The 26199-nt window shown below is 38.6% G+C and overlaps 1 protein-coding gene and 1 long non-coding RNA gene across 5 annotated transcripts in view; one reads left to right on the top strand and one right to left on the bottom strand.

The window, feature by feature from the left end:
* SLC17A3 (solute carrier family 17 member 3) overlaps positions 1-21564 on the top strand; it is a 31748-nt gene extending 10184 nt beyond the window's left edge. For 2 of the 4 annotated variants that reach the window (XM_010364971.2, XM_010364989.2), the window contains 10 exons: positions 173-406; positions 491-578; positions 7278-7364; positions 11288-11406; positions 11544-11705; positions 11988-12117; positions 12213-12360; positions 12700-12790; positions 16815-16951; positions 20840-21564. In XM_010364971.2, the coding sequence (XP_010363273.1) occupies positions 173-406; positions 491-578; positions 7278-7364; positions 11288-11406; positions 11544-11705; positions 11988-12117; positions 12213-12360; positions 12700-12790; positions 16815-16949 (1194 nt within the window). In that variant the 3' untranslated portion in view covers positions 16950-16951; positions 20840-21564. Of the gene's footprint in view, positions 1-172; positions 407-490; positions 579-7277; positions 7365-11287; positions 11407-11543; positions 11706-11987; positions 12118-12212; positions 12361-12699; positions 12791-16814; positions 16952-17032; positions 17228-20839 lie in introns of those variants that run through there. The other 2 variants (XM_010364981.1, XM_010365007.2) reach the window with 2 other exon arrangements.
* Positions 116-26199, bottom strand: LOC115896996. Its single transcript, XR_004056956.1, has 3 exons — positions 26094-26199; positions 8320-8367; positions 116-269 (listed from the first exon to the last, which is right to left on the bottom strand). It is a non-coding gene; the product is annotated as an uncharacterized LOC115896996 (long non-coding RNA).

The raw sequence follows: 26199 nt of genomic DNA, 5'->3' as shown, positions 1-26199 counted from the left end.
TCTTTTTGCTGTTTGTTTGCTCAGATAATTATTTTTCTAGAGTATGTATGTTTAAAAACTTTAATGGAGAAAATAGTGATTTGAAAGCAAGTAAAAGGTCTAAAGAAGCTTTTTAGGGTATGTGAGAATCTTTTTGTGTAAGGTTTACTACAGCATTCTCTGTTTCTCTAAGGCTCCTGTGTATGACTGGTCTCCTCAAATCCAAGGCATCATCTTTGGTGCTGTTGGTTACGGTGGCATACTGACAATGGCTCCCAGTGGATACCTGGCTGGAAGAGTAGGAACAAAGCGAGTGGTTGGCATTTCTTTGTTTGCAACTTCATTTCTCACTCTATGCATCCCTCTGGCTGCTGACTTTGGAATAGTCTTCCTCATTATAACTCGAATAGTCCAGGGCCTAAGCCAGGTACTCAATATTTTATAAATCTGAGTTGGATATTAATTTTGACATGGCACCACACGTTAAGAACTCTAATCATTTTAATTTCAGTGCTCAGTAATTGGGGGTCAGTTTGCAATTTGGGAAAAGTGGGGCCCTCCACATGAACGAAGCAGACTCTGCAGCATTGCTTTGTCAGGTAAGGTCATGTACTCCAAATGGGAACACTACAATCCAACATTCTCCCACTGGGTTCCTTGACAGCTTTTCATTGCATGGTTCCTCATCATCTGCTCAATGTCAATGAAGTATTTTTAAATTAAAAAGACTGGTCCTTTGTCTATGACATGACTTTCAGTTATTTTCCCTAAGATGTCATTTGTGGCATGACTTTGCCTACACCATTACTTGGATCACTTAAAAAATATTTTTAGGCCGGGCGCGGTGGCTCAAGCCTGTAATCCCAGCACTTTGGGAGGCCGAGACGGGCGGATCACGAGGTCAGGAGATCGAGACCATCCTGGCTAACACGGTGAAACCCCGTCTCTACTAAAAATAAATATAAAAAACTAGCCGGGCGAGGTGGCGGGCGCCTGTAGTCCCAGCTACTCAGGAGGCTGAGGCAGGAGAATGGCGTGAACCCAGGAGGCGGAGCTTGCAGTGAGCTGAGATCCGGCCACTGCACTCCAGCCTGGGCGACAGAGCGAGACTCTGTCTCAAAAAAAAAAAAAAAAAAAAAAAAAAAAAAAATATTTTTATGTGGTCAAATTGATCATTTTTATGGCATCTGGATTTTGAATCATAGATGGAAAGGTTATAAAAAAAAAAAACTCCACATTTTTTTTTCTTTAGCTTGTATGGCTTTATCTTTATATATTAATTCCTGACATTTGGGAGTTTATACTATTATTTATTGGAAGGTAAAGATTCAACTTAATCTTCTTTGTAGTTGCTCTCAATTGTCCTGAGAACTTCTTTCTGATAATTATCTGCCTGGACACTGTGCTCTGAATGAATATTCTGGAGCGAGAAGTCTAAGTTATACTGGGGAAGTGTGGAAAATAGACAGTGTATGGTTAAGAAACAGGAGATTGCTAAAGTGGGTGCTGGGTGAGAAAAAAAGGGTAACTCTCCGGGTAATTTATGAGTACCAAGAAGGCAGGGACCCTTCAAGTCTAGAAAATAAACTACACACACACCCTGACCGACAGCACACTCTAAAACCCTCACAATTCTGGAGGATTAGTCTCTGCCATTTGCAACTTGGACTAAGAAAATTCACTTTGTTTATCACACCGAGGGATTATCTCAGAATACAGCACAAGAAAATCAAGAGATGGAAAGCATGAAAGAAAAGTTAAAAGACTTGGACTGAAGACAGTGACCTTATATAAAGTAGCAACTCCCTTTCCTCTCTCTTCTGAGTATATAGAGACGGAACAACCAGAATAGGTCAAATGACAGTATCTAGAAGAATTTCAGTAGCCTACAAAGGGTGCAGGTTCCAGAAGTTTTCTCATCTTTGGTGTTGAAGGACTGTTTCAGAGGCTCCAAGCGGGTGATCTTTTCTGGCCTCCCAACCTGGTTAGAGAGCATAGACCCCATGGTTGTCTGAAGGCACCCAACAGAAAACCACTGGAGAATCCCATCAGCAGGTGGAATGAGCTGAACCTGCCTGCTTTCCTCAGTAGATCTTATAGAAAGTGCCATTTCTGATTATCCTGTGGCTCCTCTGCAGGCTGTACTCAGCTCATAAGGTTGGCGTAGGACTACCGCAGAAGGCACCTGCCTTTAGTGGAAGGGCTCAAGTATTGCCAGCCTCTAGGACATGGTGTACTGTATCTTCTAAGGGAGCCTAAAAAAGTGCACCTATTATAGATAGGAAACTTTGCAGCCACTTAAGGAGTTTAGTAACTTAAGAGACTGAGCAGACCAAACAGAACTGGTAGTTCATATCTAAGGCAGGTTTTAATAGGTGATAAGAAAAATTAACACAAACACCTTTAAATCTAAAAATAATGCAATGTCATACAGCAGTGAAAATGAAGAAACTGTAGCTGCATGAAACAACATAGATTAATCTCAGAAACACAAATGTTGTATGAATAAAGCACATCTATCATGGAGGATAATGCCTTGATACCTTGGTAGGCTAAGGTACACTACCAGACAAGCTATCCCAGAGGTCATAGAACAGATAGGCTCACAGACCACATTAGGTGCTGTAATTGCAGTGTTACGTCAATTTAAAACACAGGGTAAAAAGTAAGGGGGAGAAGTGGAAATGGGATATGTTAACCCGTGTAAGATAGAGCATAAGCAGGTAGAAGCATGACCTGAATCAAGTGTGCAGAATGTTCAAGTGTTCAAACATTCTTTCTCTGTCTTTCTGCTGCACCAGCCTTACCACTGATGGTGTGGTTCTGAGAACCAGAGTTAAGGTTCAAACAGGGGTGTCTAGAGGAAAGGCATCAGGGCCAATGACATGCATTTACTGTATGGGAAAAACACGAGGATGAGTGATGCTGGCCACAGGTCCATTCCCTAAAGAACTAACTGCCATGGCTTTGTGTTTCTCGAGCACATGGAGACAGAATGGGTATCTCCAGTGGGTGCTGAATTAGGCCCAGACAAATATTGAGTCAGCAGTGCTGTGCTGTTAAACAGGCTCTTTAGGGGGAAAAGTAAGCTCATTTATAGTATTTATCAGTTTCTGTGCTCTAAACACTCCCACCATAGCTGATTTCAAGATTCAGTCAAGTCACTGAATGCAGACTTGGGAAGAGATGGCCACATTTGAATTTCACAAGCTTCAGTGCTTCCCTGATTGAGTGTCTCTAAACCTCCATGAATGTTCAGAGACTCATGTTTAAAATCATTGCCTGACTAATATTATTTGTCTCTTAGTCTTCATATCCCTTTAGATCTATGTTCAAAGATAAACATGGTATTCTTAGTAAATTATTTATCTTTAATTTACATAGTTTATGAATCTTGTCTATCAATACCTCTCAAATTACTGACTTTGTTATAATCAATACCCAATATATCTTATGACATCTGAATAATCTCTTATAAGGTGAATTTATTTATTTTCTATGGTAGAAATGAATATTCTCATATAATATACAGCAAACACATTACAGTGTCTTAGAAAAAGACATCCTGGATGATACAACTTTAATGAAGCCCAAAACATAAAAACAAAACAAATACACTTTAGTTATGAACGTATATACAATACAGCTCACACACAGGTTGATACATGTGATATCAACCTATGGTAGATGTGAATGCATGTATATGTATTTGTGTGTGTGTATTTAAGCATTAAATAAGTCAATGTAAATCAAGTATTAGCCATGAGCTGTTAGGCATCTGAATGGAGATTGGTTTATAGTTTGGAATTTGGTAGCGATATGAGAGAAAACAGGACATACTGAAAATTCCTCAGTATTTCAATAGAAATAGTATTTAAAACCCTGGTCCTGGACAAGACCACCTAGAGAAAGAACATAGATGGAGAAGGGGACAAAACCAAGGGAATAGCTGTGAGGCCTTCCAGCATTCAGTCCTTAGAAGAGAATGACAGGCCAGCAAAAGTTCTGAGAAGCTTCCCATGAGGCAGTGGGAAAACAAGGTAGGTGTGTGTGACAGATGCGGCAAGACAACAGTCAGCCAGAGGTAAACGGCCAACTGTACCACACGCTGCTGGGCTTGAGCAAGTGGCCACGAGTCCAGCAGGGTGGAAGTCACAAAAAATCTTAACAAGAACCGTGTCAGTGTTTTGAGAGTGAAAATGGAGGTGTGTTGGGAATCGGCTGAGGAAAGAACAAGAAGAAAGAGAATGGAGGCAGTTAGCACAGCCTTTTGGGAAGTTTTGCCTTGAGGAGAGGCAGAGAAATGTCAAAGTGCACGCAGGGGGTTCTGAAGGGTTTGTTTTGTTTTTAGCATGAGCCACAGGAAGCTATATTTGCATGTGGATGGGAAAGATTCAAGAGTTGAGGAGGGAAGTGAGGATGCAGGGAGAGAATGCATACTCTTAAGAGTCCAAGCCTGGGGTAGATTGGAGGAGACCGGGTCCAGAGGATAAGAAAGGACCTGGCTTTGGATCGATGCAATGCAGGAACCTGTTCCCCATTATAGTCAAAGCAAAGGCAGAGAGTTCAAGGAAAAGATGCAAATTTGGTAGACTTAGTGGTAGAAAAAGATGCTGTTTTCCATCTCCATGTATCTGTGGCCTGGGGTCAGGCAGTCTCATTTCCAACACTAACTTCCCGTTATTAACAATGTGACCTTTGGCAAGTTATTTAAGTTTTCTCTCTATTTACTCAATTATAAATCTGACTACTAGTGCTTAAATGAGGCAACACAAGTAAATAAGAGACTTTTTTTCTTTTTCTTTTTTTTTTTTTAGGTTATGAGGTGGGAAAAGACCTTCTAAACTAAAGAGTAAATGTAGCGGTCATTATAGAGGAGAATCAGAGATCTGGTTTCATAAAAACTTACAGCTGAATTACAAAACACAACATTAAAAATGTGAAAGATGGGAAGATAATTGCAGCCAGCATACAGACAAAGGATCATTCACAATACATAAAGATTCTGTAAATTAAGGCAAAATTAAACAAGCAAAAGAAACAAAGATAAGAAGATTATGAACAGACAGTTCACAGAAGAAATAAAAAATGATAGCTAAAGATAGAAAAAAATGTGCAACTTTACTATGAGAAAGGAAATTAAAATGGGATACTCTTTATTATTTATTCTACTTTTTTTTTGAAGTAAAGTCTCCCTTTGCCACCCAGGCTAGAGTGCAGTGGCATGATCTCAGCTCACTGCAGCCTTGAACTCCTAGGCTCTAGTGATTCTCCTGCCTCAGATTCCTGAATAGCTAAAACTACAGTCAGACACCACCATGCTTGGATAATTTTTTACTTTTTGTTTTTTGTAGAGACAGGATATTACTTGTTGCCCAGGCTGGACTTGAACTCCTGGCCTCAACTGATCTTCCCACCTCAGCCTCTCAAAGTGCTGGGATTACAGGCATCAGCCACCACTCCCAGCTCTCTTTTTCGTTAATATTGGAAAAATAATTTTTTTTTCTTTGAGACGGAGTCTCACTGTGTCGCCCAGGCTGGAGTGCAGTGGCACGATCTCGGCTCACTGCAACCTCTGCCTCCTGGGTTCAAGCGATTCCCCTGCCTCAGCCTCCCGAGTACCTGGGATTACAGGCATCCCCCACCACACCCAGCTAAGTTTTTGTATTTTTAGTAGAGGCAGGATTTCACCATGTTGGCCAGGCTGGTCTCGAACTCCTGACCTCATGATTCACCTGCCTTGGCCTCCCAAAGTGCTGGGATTACAAGCGTGAGCCACTGCACGTGGCCAGAAAGGTAATTTTTAAAAACTTTGATATACCTAACGTAAATGACAAGTTAATGGGTGCAGCACACCAACATGGCACATGTGTACATATGTAACAAACCTGCACTTTGTGCACATATACCCTAGAACTTAAAGTATAATAAATAAAAATTAAAATGTAAAAATGAAAAAAAAAAAAAGAAACTTTGAGGGGCTGGGCATGATGGCTCATGCCTGTAATCCAGTGCTTTGGGAGGCCAAGATGGAAGGATTACTTGAGGTCAGGAGTTTGAGGCCAGCCTGAGTAACATAGCAAGATTCCCATCTCTATAAAGAATTTTTTTAAGTTAGCCAAGTGTGGTGACATGCACCTGTCTTTCCATTACTTGGAGGTTGAGGTGGAAGGATTGCTTGAGCATGGGAGTTTGAGATTACAGTAATCTGTGATTGCACCATGTAATAAATCTCCAGCCTGAGTGACAGAGCAAGACCCTGTCTCAAACAACAAACAAAAAACAAGAAACAATAACAAGGAAAAACCTTTGAGGATATTAAATGCTGTCAAAGAGACGAGGAAAAAAAAAAAACAATATTTTTGGCAATTTAATTTGGTGCACCCTTCTAGTAAGGTACTTTGTCAGTATTTACCAAAATTTAAAATGCACATAGCCTTTGATCTAGACTTTGACCTAGCAAGTCCACTTCTGATATTCTATTGCACAGAAATATATTATGTCTATGTTCAGAGTAACTACGTAGAATCTACAATGACATAAAAATGCTTACAAGACTAATTGTTGAATAAAAACTGAAGTCACAAAACAATAGAAACATTATGATCCTGTTTATTTAAAAATGATAATACCTATACACATATATAGTATTTGACAGCTTAATATTAATGTTCATCTGGAAAATAAAAAATACAATCACCTAGAAATGTTTGAAAAAGTGATAAAAAGGGAACATGCCCTACCATATTAGAACATTCTGAAAAGCTATAAAAGTTAAAAGAGTTGTTAGCACGTTTATAGAAAAATCTATCTTTCTGCCTACATATTACATAAATGCATTTACCAGGAGGATGACTATGTGTAGATATATATTATTTATGTGTACAGAAAAGAAAAGGTATGCAATTACGTATTATATAATACATTGTTACTAATGGTTAATTTTTGAGAGAAGAATGAGAATGGCTGGGAAGGCAGATGAGAGTAACTTTGGCTCCTTATAGTAGTAACTTTGGCTCCTTTTACAATAAGCATATATAACTTGTGTAATTACAAGAACTTGAAAGGAAGTATGTCAGTCATCTGCTATGTTATAGGGAACTGCCAGAAAAATGTGCTCTAAGGAGAACATATGAAATTATATGTTCTTAAATCATAAATTTGAAGTTTGTGCATTCTAATATGCTCGTCTCCTTATGGTTTAGTGCTACTGCTCTATAATATGTCATCTATCAATCTGTATGTGTTTGCCAGGTAGAAGTCTAGAGTCCCACAGTTTACTTTCTGTCTCTTTGCAGGAATGTTACTGGGATGCTTTTCTGCCATCCTCATAGGTGGCTTCATTAGTGAAACCCTTGGGTGGCCTTTTGTCTTCTATATCTTTGGTAAGCTACTATCTCCCAGTTCCCAGACTTTCATATGCAGAAAGATTCTCCTCAGTAAGTATATTTGTGTATAGTTTTCCAAACGAAATGAGTCAAGACAGATAAACCCTAGAAAACAAAATATCTTAATCTAAGGGAATAATTAGCCAATGCCATAAAAAAATTGGAAGTTCTCCTGCCTCTTATAAAGTTCTATTAACCTACCATATTGTATTATTATCACACGGTAATCAGGCATACTCTGCTGCCATTGCAGGCAGTAGGGGATAGGCTTGCAGTTCAGTGGTAAGACACGGAAGGAAGAAATCCAGAGAGTTAGGTGCTGCTGTGGGTTTTGTCTCAGATTAAGCACAGGAGCAAAGCATCCTGAGTGAGGCTCAAGTTTCTTAGAGAGGAGAAAACATGAAACACCAAGAGGATGAATTTTGCCAACCTCAGCATTTGTCCCAAAGCCTTCCATTTAGTTATTAGAAGTCAAGAAAGAACTGCTCCCTCCATAACTTCCACTTCAGTAGCTTTTACATTCTACTTTCAAAGCTTTCATTAGTTTGCATTTATTTGTTTATACATTTATCTCCCCTTCTGGGCAGTGAGCTCTTTAAGGGCAGAGATAGAGTCCTGTTGGTTCTTGGGACTGTACAGAGTCCAGGGAACAAAGATGTTAGTTACCATGGAAACATTAATCAAGAGAAAACTGGGGGGATATATTAATATCAGACAAGAATGGCTTCAGAACAAGGAATATTACCAATTCACAAGAAGACATAACAATCTGAAATGTATATACACCTAATGACAGAGCTTCACAATACATGAAGCAAAAACTGATAGAAGAGTAAGGAGAAATCGACAAATCCACAATTAAAGATGGAGGCCTCAATATTCTTCTCTCAATAATCAATAGAATAAGAACACAGAATAAGTACATTTTATTCAACAACAGTAGAGTACTTACTCTTTTCGAGTGTGCTGCAAACATTCACCAGGATAGACAATTTATGGCCTACAAAAATGAGATTGAACAAATTTAAATGAGTTGAAAATGATAGAAAATATGTTCTTTGAACATAATAGAATTAAACTAGAAATCAGTAACAGAAAAGCCTCTGGAAATACCCCAAATATTTAAAAAGTTAGCAACATATTTCCAATGAGTTAAAGAAAAAGACACAAGGGAAAGCTTTTAATTGAATTGAATGAAAATGAAGAATCAATATATCAAATTTTGTAGGATGTAATTAAAACAATGCTTAGAGAGAAACTTTTAACATTAAATGCTTATATTAGAAAAGATGGTTCTCAAATTAACGATCTAAGCTTATGTCTTAAAATAACTAGAAAGAGAAGATTTAAGTAAACCTAAATCAAACTGAAGGAAGAAAATAACAAAAGTACATGCAGAAATTAATGGATTTAAACCAAAAAAGAGGTTGTGTTCAATCTAAAATTGGTTATTTGAAAAGACCAATAGCATTGACAAATCTTTAGCCAGATGGAGAGAGAGAGAGAAAGAAAGAGAAAGAAACAGAGAGAGAGAGAGGGAAAGGAAAGAAAAATAACCAATATCAAGAATGTAAAAGAGGACTTTAGTATAGGCAGGGGAAAATCATTGGTGAAGACTGAAGACAGTGCCTGCACTCACAGAGAATCAGAGATAGTACCCATTTTCATAAGACAGACTGAAAAAATAATAATTCATGGGTCATTGGATGGAATACTCATAAATGTTATTCCTCGGTAGTAAGAAGTTATTAGCCTTAGAGGGAGTACTGCTGTGGATCTCTCTAACAAATGATGATGGTAAGACCTAAAAGGGGCAAACTATTTCCACATAACTTAATCATATCCCAAAACAAAGCTTAAACAGATTTACAGGAATACAAAACTATCTGGCACCCAGCAGGATATAATTCATAATGTCTGGCTCCAACCATAGATTACCAGACATGAAGAAAAGGAGAAAAATGCAACTTAAAATGAAGAGAATAATGAATTGATCAAAACTAACCCAGAGCTGACAGAGATTTTAGAATTAGTAAACAAGGGTATTGAAATAGTTACTATAGCTGTATTACAGCATAAGTCTGTATGTTCAGAAAGTTAAGTGGGGGCATAGTAAATATAAAGAAGACCCAATAAAACTTATAGAGATGAAAAGTACAATATCTGAGATGAAAAATGCACAGAATGGAGTTAATGACAGATTAGATACAATAAAATGAAAGATTAATGAACTTAAAAACAGCAATATAAATCATTCAAAATGCACCACACAGAGAAAATTATAATATTAAAATGAGAACATTAGTAAGTTGTGGAGTGCCCAAAATAGAGGAGTAGGATGGGAGAACAACAACAACATTTCTCAAAAATATATAAGAAACAATGGCCAAAAATTTTCCAAATTGGATGAAAACTATAAATTCACAGATCCAAAAAGGTCGATGAACCTCAAGCACAAGAAACATGAAGGAAATTATATCAAGTTACATTCTAATCAAATGACTCAAAACCAGAAATAAAGAGAAAATCTTAGAGTAGCCAAAGCTAAAACATGTGTTATAGAGAGAGGAACAAAGATAATGCTGAATGCAGCATTCCTTCCTGTTAGAAGCAGTGCAAGAGAGAAGGCAGTGGAACAACATCTTTAAAGTAGTACAAGAAAACAAACAAACCAAAAAAAGAAAAAGAAAAGAAAAAAATCTGTCAACCTAGAATTCTAGACCCAATGAAAAAACTGTTTCAAAAACAAATGCAAAATAGAGATATTTTCAGATGTAGAAAAACTGAAATAATTAGAAATATCAATTAAAGAGAACAGTACCATTTTCAATGGCATAAAATATATTCAACGCAGGGATAAAACCTGCCAAAAGAGATGTGAGGGCTGTGCACTGAAAACTACATCTTTATGGAAATTCAAAGATTCTAGAATAGCCAAACACCTTTGAAAATAAACTACAAAGTTGTAGGACTAACACTATCTGATGTCAAGACATATTATAAAGTTATAGTCTTTAAGACAGTGTGGTACTGGCATAAAGACTGGCAAATAGATCAGTGGAACAAAATAGAATCATAGACTCATGATTCTATTTATTTCATATAAAGTAAACTGAACTGATCTCTGAGAAAAGTTCAATAGATAAAGGATAGTCTCTTTAACAGAAAGTGCTCAAAAATTGGATATCCACATGCAAAAAAATGAACTTCCATCCATACCTTGGATCATATATAAAAACTAAACCAAAATGAATCCCAGACCTAAATAGAAAACCTGAAATTATCCTTCTAGAAGAAAACATAGGAGATAATCTTTCTTATTTATGCAATGATTTCCTAAATATGACACCAAAAGCATGATTCATAAAATTAATTAATAAATTGGATTTCATCAAATTTAAAAATGTATCCTCATCAAAAGGCATTGTTAGGATAATAAAAAGACAAGCTGATCCCAGGAGAAAATAATTGCAAAACACATGTATAATAAGGACTTTTATTCAGAATGAGTAAATAATTCTCAAAACTCAATAATAAAAATACCAAAAACAAATTGGGCAAAAATCCTTCACCAAAAAAAGATAGAGAGAGGGAAAATAGGCACATGAAAAGATGCTCAACTTATCCTCAGTTATTTAAGAAATACAAATAAAAACCATGAGGTATCTCTACACACCTATCAGAATGGCTAATATTAAAAATATTGAGATATCAAGTATAGTGCCACTTCTAGGCTCTGTAATTTCCACACACACACATAAACAGGAAATGTAAAATGGGCGAATTGTTTAAGAAATGGAAAAGGGATATAATGAACATGAGCTTTTCCTAGAACTTATGTCAGAAAATATCCCAACTAAAAGAAATTCGCCCAAAAAGCAGAAAACAGCCCATTTACCAAATGTACCCTGTGCCTACAGGAGGTGTTGGCTGTGTCTGCTGCCTTCTCTGGTTTATTGTGATTTATGATGACCCCATTTCCTATCCATGGATAAGCACCTCAGAAAAAGAATACATCATATCCTCCTTGAAACAACAGGTACATATAAAGACACCAATACTTTCATGAGACCTTGTATCTGAATTTTCTTGAGACCTTAAATCTGTATTTTTAAGGGTGACTAAGTGTGTGAGCATCTCTTGGATTTACCGTTCTGACAGTAAATTTGTTTTCAGGTCAGGTCTTCTCAGCAGCCTCTTCCCATCAAAGCTGTGCTCAGATCTCTACCCATTTGGTCCATATGTTTAGGCTGTTTCAGCCATCAATGGTTAGTTAGCACAATGATTGTATACATACCAACTTACATCAGCTCTGTGTACCATGTTAACATCAGAGACGTGAGTATGTTTCCTTCCCTTCCTTTCTCCTGCTTGCATGGCTGACCAATTACTCTGCCCTCACTAATCATTCCACTTAGAGAAATGTATTTCTTATTACCAAAAATAATCTAATATTTAATTTTCATGCCAGTAGCTTTTCTGTGGTATGATTTAAGAGGTTACTGATTTTCCTAAGAAAGTATGATTTCAGAGCGTCAGTATTATTAGTAGTAATTTATCAACAGAAGTTGTGGTCTCACTGCCTTTATTATGGTAATTTACTCAATCTTTTCTCTTTAGAATGGACTTCTATCTGCCCTTCCTTTTATTGTTGCCTGGGTCATAGGCATAGTGGGAGGCTATCTAGCAGATTTCCTTCTAACCAAAAATTTTAGACTCATCACTGTGAGGAAAATTGCCACAATTTTAGGTAAGAACAGAGCCTGAGGGTCAGATAATTCGCATAGCATACAACAGCCAAAGAGTGCATCTCACTGTTTAATTTGTTTGTTCTTCATTCCCTAGGAAATCTTCCCGCTTCAGCACTCATTGTGTCTCTGCCCTACCTCAGTTCCAGCTATATCACAGCAACTGCCTTGCTGACGCTCTCATGTGCATTAAGCACATTGTGTCAGTCAGGGATTTATATCAATGTCTTAGATATTGCTCCAAGGTAGGACTCTGTTCCCCACTATCAGTTTCACATTTTCTTTAAAAGATTTAGCTTTCAGCTTTCTGGGATCCCCAAATTTAGGAAATGAATAAACCATAGGGAAGGACCACAGATAGACCTGTGGCCATTTTTTTCAGGGATGTTGAGGGAGGGGTATTGATTTGTCTTCATCCCTCTCCTTGAATATACATAGTGCAAGTCCTTTTTGATATAATTGTCTAATTATAACTAAATATAATTGTAAAATATAATTGAGTTATAGATTCATTCATGGATCAGGGCTGAAGGATACTGTCAAACATCTCTGGATCTAGACTGGAACATTCCTGTCACCCACAGGCATTCCAGTTTTCTCATGGGAGCATCAAGGGGATTTTCGAGCATGGCACCTGTCATTGTACCCACTGTCAGTGGATTTCTTCTTAGTCAGGTACAATTTTTTTGTCATGAAGGACTCCAAAAATGCTCTGTTAAATCCATTTATAAAGGTAATAGTATGTATTCAAATATTGGAAAATAAAGTTAAATTGTGGGTAATTTGTCATTAAGATGAACCTGGTAAAGAAAAATATAAAATCATTTCTTTGGTGACCTAAAACCTGGTTCATTCTCAAGAAAAGAACTAAATATCGATTGCTGTCTTTGAAACTGAAAACACACAGTTGCATAGGTGTCTTGGGATAATGATTCCACGCATAAATGCCAACCTGTTATGTTTCTGGCAATACTTTTAATTTGTATCCAGCATCTACAAGGAAGTTAAGTTTACGAAGCACAAACAAACCCTTTAAAGAGTGATCAAAGAACATGAGCAGATTCTTTTCAAAAGAAGACATATACGTTCTTTTTTCGAGAATTGTCTATTCATGTCTTTAGCCCACTTTTTGATGGGACTGTTTATTTTTGTCTTGCTAATTTATTTGAGCTCGCTGTAAGTTCTGGATATTAGTCCTTTGTCAGACGTATAGATTGTGAAAATTTTCTCCCAGTCTGTGGGTTGTCTGTTTATTCTGCTGACTGTTCCTTTTGCTGTGCAAAAGCTCTTTAGTTTAATTAAGTCCCAGCTATTATCGCTTCTCGGCCTTTTGGCTAAGATCAAGTGTAAGTCCCAGCTATTTATTTTTGTTTTTATCGCATTTGCTTTTGGGTTCTTGGTCATGAAATCCTTGCCTAAGCCAAAGTCTAGAAGGGTTTTTCTGATGTTATCTTCTAGAATTTTTATAGTTACAGGTCTTAGATTTAAGTTCTTGATCCATCTTGAGCTGATTTTTGTATAAGGTGAGAGATGAGAATCCAGTTTCATTCTCCTACATGTGGCTTGCCAATTATCCCAGCACCATTTGTTGAATAGGATGTCCCTTCCCCACCAGATGTCCAACAAAGATATGAAAAAATGCTCAACATCACTAATGAGCAGGGAAATGCAAATCAAAACCACAATGCGCTATTACCTTACTCCTGCAAGATTGGCCATAATAAAAAAATCAAAAAATAATAGATGTTGGCCTGGATGTGGTGAACAGGGAACACTTCTACACTGTTGGTAGGAATGTAAACTAGTACAACCAGCATGGAAAACAGTGTGGATATTCCTTAAAGAACTAAAAGTAGAACTATTGTTTGATCCAGCCATCCCACTACTGGGTATCTACCCAGAGAAAAGAAGTCATTATACAAAAAAGATAGTTGCACACACATGTTTATGGCAGCACAATTCACAATTGCAAAAATATGCAACCAACCCAAATGCCCATTAATCAATGAGTGGATAAATAAACTGTGGTCTATATATAAATATATGATATATATATATATGATGGAATACTACTCAGCCATAAAAAGGAATGGATTAATGGCATTCACAGCAATCTGATGGGATTGGAGATTTTTATTCTAAGTGAAGTAACTCAGGAATGGAAAACCAAACATCATACATTCTCACTTATAAGTGGGAACTATAAACTATGAGGATGCGAAGGCATAAGAGTGACACAATGGACTCTGAGGACTCAGGGTGAAGGTGTGGGAAGCGGATAAGGGTTAAAAGACTACAAATCAGGTTCAGTGTTTACTGATTAGGTGATGGGTGCACCAAAATCTCACATATCACCACTAAAGAACTTACTCATGTAACCAAATATCACCTGTTCCCCAAAAACCTATGGAAATAAAAAAATTAGAAAACAATAATAAAATAAAATAAAAATTTTTAAAAAGAAGACATATATGCAGCCAACAAAGGTATGAAAAAAGCTAAATATCATTGATCATTAGAGACATGCAAATCAAAACCAAAATGAGATCATCTCATAGCAGTCAGAATGTCTATTATTAAAAAGACAAAAAATAAAAAATGCTGGAGAGGTTACAGAGGAAAGGGAACACTTACACACTGTTGGTGGGAGTGTAAATCAGTTCAACCATTGTGGAAAGCAGTGTGGTGATTCCTCAAAGAGCTAAAAACAGATCTTCCATTCTACCCAGCAATTCCATTACTGGATATATACCCAAAAGAATGTAAATTATTTTACCATAAAGACACATGAACACTTACGTTCTTTGCAGCACTATTCACAATAGAAAAGACATGGAATCAACATAAATGGCCAACAATGACAGATTGGATAAAGAAAATATGGTACATACACACCATCAAATACTATGCAGAATGAGATCATATCTTTTGCAGGGAAATGGATGGTGTTGGAGGCCATTATCCTTAGCAAACTAACTCAGGAACAGAAAACCAAATGCCACATGTTCTCACTTATAGGTAGAAGACAAAGGATGAGAATTCATGGACACAAGGAGGGGAACAACAGACACTGGATCTTACTTGAGAGTGAAGGGTGGGAGGAGGGAAAGAGTCAGAAAGAAAAAAAAAAACTACTGGAGACTAGGCTTAGTACCTGGGTGATGAATTATCTGTACAACAACCCCCCATTACATGAGTTTACCTATATAACACACCTGCACATATGCCTCTGAATGTAAAAGTTTTTTTTTTTTTTTTTTTTTTTTTTTTAGAAAAGAATATTTCCGGCCGGGCGCAGTGGCTCACGCTTGTAATCCTAGCACTTTGGGAGGCCGAGGCGGGTGGATCATGAGGTCAGGAGATCAAGACCATCCTGGCCAACACGATGAAACCCCGTCTCTACTAAAAATACAAAAAAATTATCCAGACATGGTGGTGCGCGCCTGTAGTCCCAGCTACTCAGGAGGCTGAGGCAGGAGAATTGCTTGAACCTGGGAGGCGGAGACTGCAGTGAGCCCAGATCACGCCACTGCACTCCAGCCGGGGCAACAAAGTGAGACTCTGTCTCAAAAAAAAAAAAAAGAAAGAAAGAAAAGAAAAGAATATTTCCATCACCCAGATGGTCATTTTGTGCTCCTTTCCAGTCAGTACCCCTCCTAGTTGTAGCTATTACCTTGACTTCTGTTTTCATAGATTATATTTTCCCATTCTTGCATTTCATAGAAACGGAATCATATAGTACATACCCTAGCTTCTTTCGTCCATCATGTGTTTGAGATTCATCTGGTGGATGTTATAATAGTTTGTTCTTTTATATTGCTGTGTAGTGTCTCATTGTGTGGCTAATCACAATTTATCTATTGTACTCTTATGAACATTTGACTTGTTTCCAGTTTTTGGCTATTATCAATAAGGCTGCTATGAACATTGTTTTCTTTTCACTAGAATAACAGTGTTTTGGTTTCATTGCATTCATTATGGTTGCTTTTTATTAAAGGCAAGTAATTCTGGTTATCTATTTCAAATAGTGATAAAATAGTTCCTTTTAAAATTTAATTGATTAAAAAAACAAAATTTCTAGAAAATTATAAATAATTATACATTAAAAAATTTTCATTTGCATAATCATGCCAAAAAGGTGATAATGAAAGCAAACATTAAGTGTGTGATGTATGTATAGGTATTTCATATGCAGTAAACTCATTTAACTATTGATTCTCACATAAATTGTGAAAATGAAATGCTATTATTTTCATTCCCTAACAATTAAGCTGAAAATATGTTAGCATAAGTCTTTCCACATTGAGGATGAACAATCAGAATTCTTCAAACTTAAACATGTATAGCTCAAAAGCCCATAATCTTCTCACAATTCCAGCACAACATATGAGGAATCTTGAAAGGATTCTCAGCATAGCTTACATAGTCGAGATTCATGCAAAAGAGAACATGTGTGGCACTTGGATAAATAGTGACAAATGCATTTATCTAGGTTAACCACAAAGTTCCCCAAATACCCTTTATTAAGAACACTCTGAATGTATTTTGAAATCCTTTCCATTTAACTATCGAGTCACTTTCAGGAAATTAATTTCTACATGGAAACACAGCAGTGAATGTTGTCATCTGAACTATTAATATAATGTTTCATAGAAAAATATGAAAGGGGTAATACAGACTCGGGATTTTGTGTCTCCAGGACCCTGAGTTTGGGTGGAGGAATGTCTTCTTCTTGCTGTTTGCCATTAACCTGTCAGGACTAATCTTCTACCTCATATTTGGAGAAGCAGATGTCCAAGACTGGGCTAAAGAGAGAAAACTCACTCATTTGTGAAGGTAAAGGATAATGATTTTATGTATGGTTATAGCCATAGAAGCAGCTGAAGTTTTAAATTCTATGTCATTTTCCTTTCTTAGTTATCCCACCTTGGATGGAAAAGTCATTAGGCACCATATGGCATAAAATAGAAGGCTTCCGTGATGAAAATATCAGTGAAAAGAATTTTGTTTCCTGTGGCTCTTTTCAATTATAAGACCAGTTCGTTATTTTGTTCAGACTTTTTTTTGAGATGAATATAAGATGAATAAAAATTCAAATAAAATGATAACTAAGAACGCAGTTGTCATCTTCATAGAATTAACAATGGATTAAGAGGGCTTGCTGTGTGGGACCCAGTATGTTAGATTCCAGTACTGGATACGAGAAACAATGTCTTAAAACTTTTAATCCAGGGTGACAACCTCACTAGGGCAATGATTTTTCCTGTCTGTGGAAATTAATACTACTTTCTATTTATTGGGTTGGGTATTGTCCATGTGTTCTTCTCTGTATGTCCTCCATTTATCTCCATGCTGCTGAGGCTCCAAGAGGCTGACCCACATGGATTGCATCCTGTACTCCCTTATCCACTGGCTTCTGCTAGATTTTTGAGGGAGATAGGTAGAGTCAGTGGGTGTTTATCTCTGACAGTCTCTCTTTTGGGGTGTGCAGAAGACTGAGCTTTCTATTGCAGTTCACAGCTCCAGGAAGGCAGCCCTTTCCATATGTTCTGATAACTTCCCTCTTCCTTGTCCAGTCTTTTTTATTTGCCTTTATTTGGCAAGCTCTAGGGTTCTCCAGAATCCCTTGTGGTTTCCCTACCACCTGCCTAATCCTGTGTAAATTCTCATTTTCAACAGTGCTCACAAATTACCCAGTGTAAGTCTGTCATTTTTCTTCTTCTGGGATCCAAATAATTCAGTGGTTCAATTACTTATAAATCTCAAATATGACCGAATTTGTATTTTTGTAAAATGATAATGTGTAGGTGTTGGTGAGTTCAGGACCATGGTCTGGATTGACCCCTGTTTTGATTTCTACCATGTAGAATAAAGATTAGAGGCATCGAGTCATTTCATATAGAGGTAATGTGATAGACAATAGTTCTGAGTGAAAAATCAAGGCAAGGATTTAGAGGCCCAAGCTTGAATAAACACAGCACTTACTGAGATCTTGTTATGTTCCAGAATCTGGAATCTTGGGACACTGGAGTAAAGGAGGCAGCCATTCTCCATCCTAATGTGGAGGATAGACACAATAATTGATAGCACTACACTGTTTTAGGTAAAATAGCAGAGGAACATGTAGGGCATCATGAAAGACCAGATGAGGAGTTCTGATTCCAAGTGGTGGTAAAATCTTATCAAGTGGTAAGATATTTTACACTGGATGGTGGTAAAATCTTATCAAGTGGTAAGATACTTTACACTGGAGCCCAACTTGCACAAAAGAATAAAATCAAGAAGCAGGATGGATTCTGAAGGGAATCACTTGCCTACATAATCAGGAAAGGAAAGAAAGTGGATTTAGGGAAGTGGGAGTAGTCAGAGTAAGGAGGTCTTGTTTGCTGTGTTAGGGAGTTCAAGGTATAACCTATAAGCAGTATGATAGGAATCATAGCAATACTAACATGGGCAGATTTTCTCTCTAGCTAGAACACTCTGACCTAATTTGAGAATCAAGAAGACTAGTTAAATGACCATCTGTGCAGTGGCCTACACAGCAGTGGTGAGGACTGAACTCACCTCAGCAGTGGTGAGGGCAGAAAAAGCTGAGATGAAGACAAGAAGAATGTTTATAAGATAGAACTGAAAGATCATGGTATTTGACTAGATGGATGCAGGAGAAGAAAGGTGTCAAGGAGTCCTGGGTCTCTAACCTGAGAGACTGAATAGAGCTGTGGTCTGAACAACTAAGCCAGGGAATGTAGCAAGATGAGACCTTTTCAAGGGGGAAGATCATGATTTGACTTTGGGACATGTTGAGGTTTTTTTTTTTTTTTTTGAGACGGAGTCTTGCTCTGTCACCCAGGCTGGAGTGCAGTGGCCGGATCTCAGCTCACTGCTGCAAGCTCCGCCTCCCGGGTTTACGCCATTCTCCTGCCTCAGCCTCCCGAGTAGCTGGGACTACAGGCGCCCGCCACCTCGCCTGGCTAGTTTTTTGTATTTTTTTTAGTAGAGACGGGGTTTCACCGTGTTAGCCAGGATGGTCTCGATCTCCTGACCTCGTGATCTGCCCGTCTCGGCCTCCCAAAGTGCTGGGATTACAGGCTTGAGCCACCGCGCCCGGCCGGGACATGTTGAGTTAATGGTAATAGTGGGATAATCATGTGGACATGTATATTAGCTTCCTAGGTCTGCTCTAACAAAGTGCCACCAACTAAGTTTCTCAAAGTAATTTATTGTCTTACAGCTCTAGAAGTCCAAAATCAAGGTGCTGGCAGGGCTGGTTCCTTTTAAAGGCTATAAGGAAGAATGTGTTCTGTGCCTTTTTTATTCTTTTAGCTTCTAGTAGTCTCAGGCATTTTTTGGCTTGTAGATGGCCTTCTCCCTGAGTCCTCATGTCATCTCTTCTTGGTACACATCTGTCTTTGTGTCCAAATGTTCTGTTTTTATAAGGACATCAGTCATATTGCATCAGGGCCTACTCTAATGACATCATCTTAACTTGACCATCTGCAAAGACCCTATTTTCAAATACAGTCACATTCACAGATACTGAGTATTACGATTTCAACATCTTTTGGGGGAACATAATTCAAGTCATAACAGCAAGCTCAACAAGGGGCCAGATCGTTAATCTGAAACTTATAGAAACTATGAGAGTGAAATGGAGAAGAAGATAAAGGAGAAAAATGCAGATGTTCAGTACTGAAGACCTGAGTTTAGACCAAATGGCTCAAGAAGAGCCTGTTGATGGAAAATCACAAGCCAAGACAGAATGCCAACATCTAAGGAGGACCAAAAAAACAAATGCCCACACATAACAGAGATGAAAGAGTCAGGTGTGTAAGTGTGAGAAATAACAGGAGAGTAGAACTCTCACTGAAAACTCATGGGCATGGCCTTTTAAGAAAGATCGCTGATGAGCAGTAACAAGTGAAGTGAAGAAGCTCAAGTAGATGAGGTCAGAAAAGGAACTTAGTCACCTTGTGATCGGAATTCTTAGTAGCTTTTTCAGGGTACATTTAGCAGAGATGAGTGTACAGGCCAATTTGCAGTTTGTTGGTGAGCGAGGGTAGAGAAAGTAAGAGAAATATTTTCACAAAATTTGATAAAGGGAGATAGGCATATAGCAGAGAGGGATATTTCATTAGTTGGTATTTCACCATCAGAGTGTAGAATCCTGAAGGAAGGAGGGCACTTGAGGGTCAGCCATCAAGGTCTCAGTCAACATCGTGAGAAAGTTCTCCTCTTGAAGTGTGGGTCTCACCTCATTGTTGTTCTAACAAAGGGCAAAGGACTGTTCCTCTTTTGCTCTTCATATGTGCTCACCTTCATCACATTTCAAATTCTGCATTTTGGGTTGTTTGTCCAGAAGTGACCAGTTTCTTCTATTAAAGATCCAGTTACCTGGCCTCCCTGCTTGAGCACACATATGACCAGAGATGCACCAACTTACGATGGATTTCTGCTTGGTATTCTTTTCTGTATTCTTGCTTTTATCCATACACTCCAATCTCCCTTCCCGTGACCTCATGTTAAAAAATTCATTACTAGGCATATACACAGCCTCTAGTACCATGTCTTTCGTTTTTAGTGTGAATTTTTAAATAGGTATAATCCACATGATACTGAGAGTGAACTGTTTAAAGGCAAAATTAGTGAGCTATTTTATTAAGATAGGAAATTTTTAGGTGATATTCAAAGACAATGACATAAATTGTGAAACCTTTGTTTCCCCAGGCAACACCAACCTCGGACAGGGATGAGGTAATGATTCACATTTATAGAGGGAAGAATTGTCTTTGTGTGACTTCAGTCACAGTTTGCTTCTATCAAATCTTCAGTCTCCAATGAAGCTCAAATATTTCTGGGAATCCTAACGAAGGACTTGTTTTTACGAGTTTTGTGTTATCGTTGCAATGTCAAGATTGTGTGTCAAGTCAATACGAAGTTTAAAACCATTACCAATATGTTCATGTGATTTACTCTTTTCCATTATTTGGATATCCCATTACACAGGCACAGTGGATGATTTAGGTATTCCAGGAAGCTGTTTCTATACCAAGGTAGCTAGCAATAATGTGACTATGCCCATTATCAACCCAAGCCACATAAATGTATCCCAAATTTTAGTCCAGCAAAATACATTCCCACTGCAGCCTTCCTTTCACCATATCAAAAAATGCCAAGAGCAATTTCATTAACATAGTAACAATAGGATGGAGATAGTAATTTTAAACAATTGTGGTTAAAATAGCTTATTTCTAGAAATTTTCAAAAATATGAGACTATATGAACATGTTACTAGTGCCCTCTTCCCCGCCAGTACTTTAGAAATGGTCCATGCAAATGAAAGATCTTTAATCTTGTCAATGAGCTGAAACTCGTGATGTTTCAAGGCTGAGCCATGCTTTTTTGAGCCCTCAGTGTCAGTACTTAATAAATATCTGATGAACTAAATTGAAGCACTGGCATCTTCCAAATGTCTCACTCCAATTCACTGCATGAGTTTCCAAGCAGAACTGCTTTGTCTACAATGTCTTGGAGAGGTTTTTGGTAAAGCCAATCCTTTAGTTCTTACCCACCAGCCACTCTCTTCCATAAGATTCTAGAGTCTGAACGTACACTCACTTTTACTCTTCCATTAATTGCGTCTCTTTTCTATTTACCGAACCATTGTTACCAGATCGCTAATACTGACATTGTGTGCCTGCCTCCATTATTGCTTTGGATAAGTTTCTTAGGGATTTTCCTCATTCCCAGGGACTCTCTAGTCACTAATGAAGAAGTTCCTAGTGACTCCAACTCTACTAGACTTCTCTATATGCCAGGCATGTATAGATGTTATTGAATATTAGCAATGAAAACAGCTTAGGTTCAGTCTCAGACAATGCCCACATTAACTATATGTTGAGCATATGTGCAGAAGTGCAGAAATAAATCAATCTAGAGGTTCCTTCCCATCAAAAATTAAAAATAGTTGCATTCAGTCATTATAGCAAACACTCAATATTCCACCCATATCCCCTCAGTTCTCTTTACCGTTTTGCTGCATACCAGCTCCTGATGAGTTTTCATTCCCAACACGTGGAACCTGTTTTTTCTGTTAGAGGGCTCCCTCAGGCTGCAGGAGCCAGTTTTGCCTGCCAACCTGGATGTACCTGGGAATTTGTGCCTGCCTGGGAATAGTTCTTAGTCAAAGCATCACTACACAGATATAAATGCTCCATCTCCCTTTGCTTCTGCTTGGCAAGTGAGGTTCACACTATCTCCCAAATCCCCTAAGAATTGAACTGGACCTTACTTTATATCCTTTCCAGATCTACTTATGCTCTCCTTAGTCAGGTTTTCCTGGAAATATATCCTAATAAATCATTTTTATAGGAATCCTCATCTCAGGGTCTGCTTCTAAAGAATCTGACCTAAACTAGTTGTTTCCACAAGAAGACCTAGGATGCAGATTCTTATAATAACTTCCAGAGTTGTATCACTGACAAGCCAGGTGGCCCAGAGACCCCCTTGACGTTTGTAAAAGCATTGGTGATAATGTGGGCCTGCTGTAGCATTACAATTGCTGACTCTGTCCTGTTGTGCATTGGAATGAAAGATGGGATACAGGTGTAAGGGAAGGCACTGGCTTGGTCAATACCTCTAGTGTTTGAGAAATGTGTGGAAATGGCAATTAGAACAACTTTGAAGTTGGCTGTTTGATGGTGGTCATGATCACCGATGTACTCAAGATGGCCAGTTACATCAGAGTATGGTGTGAAAGTCAGAAAATCTCCCTGGCAGCATTTAAAGATATCCTGATCTCCAATAGCAGAGGGCAGACATGTTCTTAAGATGGGACTCAGGATTCGATTGTCAGAGTAGCAGAAAATGCAACGACAAACACTCGACTTTATGCTAAAGTCAAGTCCTGGGAAGTCTCATGCTAAAGTCAAGGCCTGAAATTTACCCTGAAATTTATTGGTATCCTTATCCCAGTACCCCATGCTGGGGGATGGCAACATCCCTTTTCCTGAAGATCCCCATGCAGAAAACACAGCTGATACAAATACCTTGCAAGACAATACTTGCTTAGTCAAATTCTATCCTCATGTTCTCTAATACCTTAACAAATAGCAAACTTGAATACTTGACAAATAGCTAGGTCAGGTCTTAGGATGATCCAAATAGTGTAGTACTGGCTCTGCTAAAGTGGAAGGGACAAGAAGAGCATGCCTAGAATATGAGACCAGGGTATTGGGGGCAGAAGGTAAGTCCAGATAAGGGAGATCTTGTTAATATGAGGGCACAGTGCTGTGACTCAGGATTTAATATCATTGAAGCTTACATGAAAATGCTCAAAAACAGTTCACTCCTGCTGAGTCAGTAATTCAGATGCAATACCACATCCCAGGTGGAATAGCAGACAGTAATGCCATTTGTAAAGACGTGGAAGATGCTAGAGTAATGATCTCTGTTGTATTCCCATTCAACTCACCAATGTGGCCCCAGAATAAATAGATTGTGTCAAATGGTGGAGGACCACCACAGATGGGATCCAGTGGTAGTCTTAATTGCATATGGTGTGCCAGATGGAATGCATCAACAGAGGCTCTGTTACTTCCTATACAGGTATTGATATGGCGAGTGTGTTCTTTGGAAATGCCATTGGAAAGGAGGATTATAAGTAGTTTGCATTAACTTGGGACAGACAACAGTACTTCTTTCACAGTTTTGTCAAGGAATATGTTAACTCGCCAGCTTCTTTGACAACATAATCTGAAAGGATCTTGATTATCTGCAACATCACATTGTTTCACTATAAGCATGCAATTATGTTAACTAGAGCTGAATAGCAAGAAGAAACAAGGACTCTGGATGCCCTGTAAAAATATATACACTCCCAAGGGAGGGGAGAGAAAGCCTACAAAGTGTTAGGGACTAGTCACATAAGTGAAGGTTTCAGGGATCCGGTGATCTTGAATATGCCAGAATATCATCTCCAAGGTAAAGGACAAGTTATATCTTGAAACTGCTACCACTAAGAAAGAATCACAGAACTTGGCAAAAAAAAAAAAAAAAAAAAAAAAAGGTGTAAACCTCGTCATGTTTTAGAGGGAATATATATCACACATCTAATAAGACAGTACGCTAACGCTTACTTGCCCCAGCCTGAAAGTCCATCCTCAAAACACTCTTCCCTGTCCTTACAACCAGGGGACTGGGTCTGGGTCTGGATGGCAGACTCCTCTGCCCCCTCCAACCTAAGTGGTTGGGCCTTCACCAGGTTATCCAAGCTCCTCCCACAGAGGTAAAGCTAACATCCTTTCCACACTTGACATTCAGAAATTTCCTCGCCCCCAAAATATTCTTCCTCCCTCACAGGACCAACCTCACTGCACTTAACAAAAATTCCCGAAGTTGCCAGTCCAGAAGGCCCTAGTCCATTACACCCTCCACCTCCAATTGTAAATCTTTTATCTCACATCTTGTTTCAGATACTTCCTGATATTTCCTCCCCAGGTCCCTGAATAGTCAACTCCAATTTCTCACATTAATCCGGGGGCCTTCGGAATATTCACTCCTTCTTAAATCTCCTTTTTCTCTTTTTGTCTTCTTTGTCTGTGGGGTACTATTAAGTCCCCAGTCCCCACCCCCAACCTCTGGCAGTCAGGCCCCTGTCATCAATCTCACACATTGCCTCTTAAATCAGTCACACACCCCTCTTTCTTCCAACTGTTAAATTTGTTAGTCCACAAAAATCCAGCAGTTCACTGCCCTTTCTGTTAACCTAACTACATAACCCTGGTCCAAAATAAACCTGCATCTTACCTACTCAGCCAAACCATTCCTGAAACCTGTTTATACTCTTTCTCAGCTGAATACCTTTCCCTCCAAACTATCAAATCCACCCACATCATCACACACAGAGCTGTCACCGTCCTTCACCTCATAACCTCTAAACTAAACATGTTACAAGCCCGATTCCATAAAACACCTCTTACCAACCCCTCCCCTCTCAGCTGGCCCAGCTTTTCATGTATCCAACCCAAGGGTGCTCCCTGGAAAAAAATGCACACACAATTCCCTCAACTGCAATCTATATCCTTCTGTCCCATCGGGGCCACAATGACTATTAATTAACTAAAACCCATTTTTCTCTCTCCAAAACCAAACAGCCTTCACCTCCTCCCCCACCAACATTCCCTATCAGACCCTCACAGGGGCTTCCCTTGCTAATAGCTATTCAACCTGGAGAAATAAAATGTTGGAACAAAAAGTTTGTCCAGGATTCAACCCCCATCTACTCGTAGCTTGCTACATTCACTTACAACTTTTGCCTCTCAACCCCCGGTCTTTTCTTTCCGTATGGCACAAACTCTTATCTTTGCTTGCCAGCAATTTGGTCAAGAACGTACACCCTGGTTACAATCTCCAAACATTAGCATTTTGCCAAACAACCAGACCATCCAGGTTCCTTCGGTAGTTTCTGTCTCATCTTCCTCCACACTCACTAAGCGGACTCTACATCTCATTACTCTGGTAACAGGATTAAGCATCTCTGATGCACTTGGCACTGGAATAGCAAGTATATCAACCTCAACTTCCCTATATTTAAAAAAAAAAAAAAAAAAAAAAAAAACCTCTACAGTCCTCTATAATACCTTAGAGGACATGCATACTTCCATTACAAGCCTCCAAAGGCAGATAAACTCTCTTGTGGGAGTCATTCTCCAAAGCCAAAGGGTCCTAGACCTGCTAACCACTGAAAAGGTGGGCACATGTGTATATCTCCAAGAAGAATGCTTTTTAATGTTAGTGAATCTGGCATTGTTCATGACAAAGCCCATGGGATCCATAACAGGGCTGCAGAAATCCAACATCAAGCCACTAACTCTTGGTAGCACAGGTCATCCTTCCTAAAGTGTATGCCTTGGGTAACCCCTTTCTTAGGGTCCCTAATCTTCCTCCTCCAAATACTAACAATTGGTCCATGTGTACTCACCTCCATATCCTGCTTTATCTCCCGAAGGCTGAACTCCCTTGTCCAGGCAACCACCCAGATACCCACTGATGCCATCCTTCTCCTCCACCAAGTTCGGTATCAGTGC

Source organism: Rhinopithecus roxellana, chromosome 4, assembly GCF_007565055.1.
Source record: "Rhinopithecus roxellana isolate Shanxi Qingling chromosome 4, ASM756505v1, whole genome shotgun sequence".
NCBI classification, from domain to species: domain Eukaryota; kingdom Metazoa; phylum Chordata; class Mammalia; order Primates; family Cercopithecidae; genus Rhinopithecus; species Rhinopithecus roxellana.
Note: the sequence above shows the minus strand (reverse complement) of the source record. Positions and strands in the feature narration are given on the sequence as shown.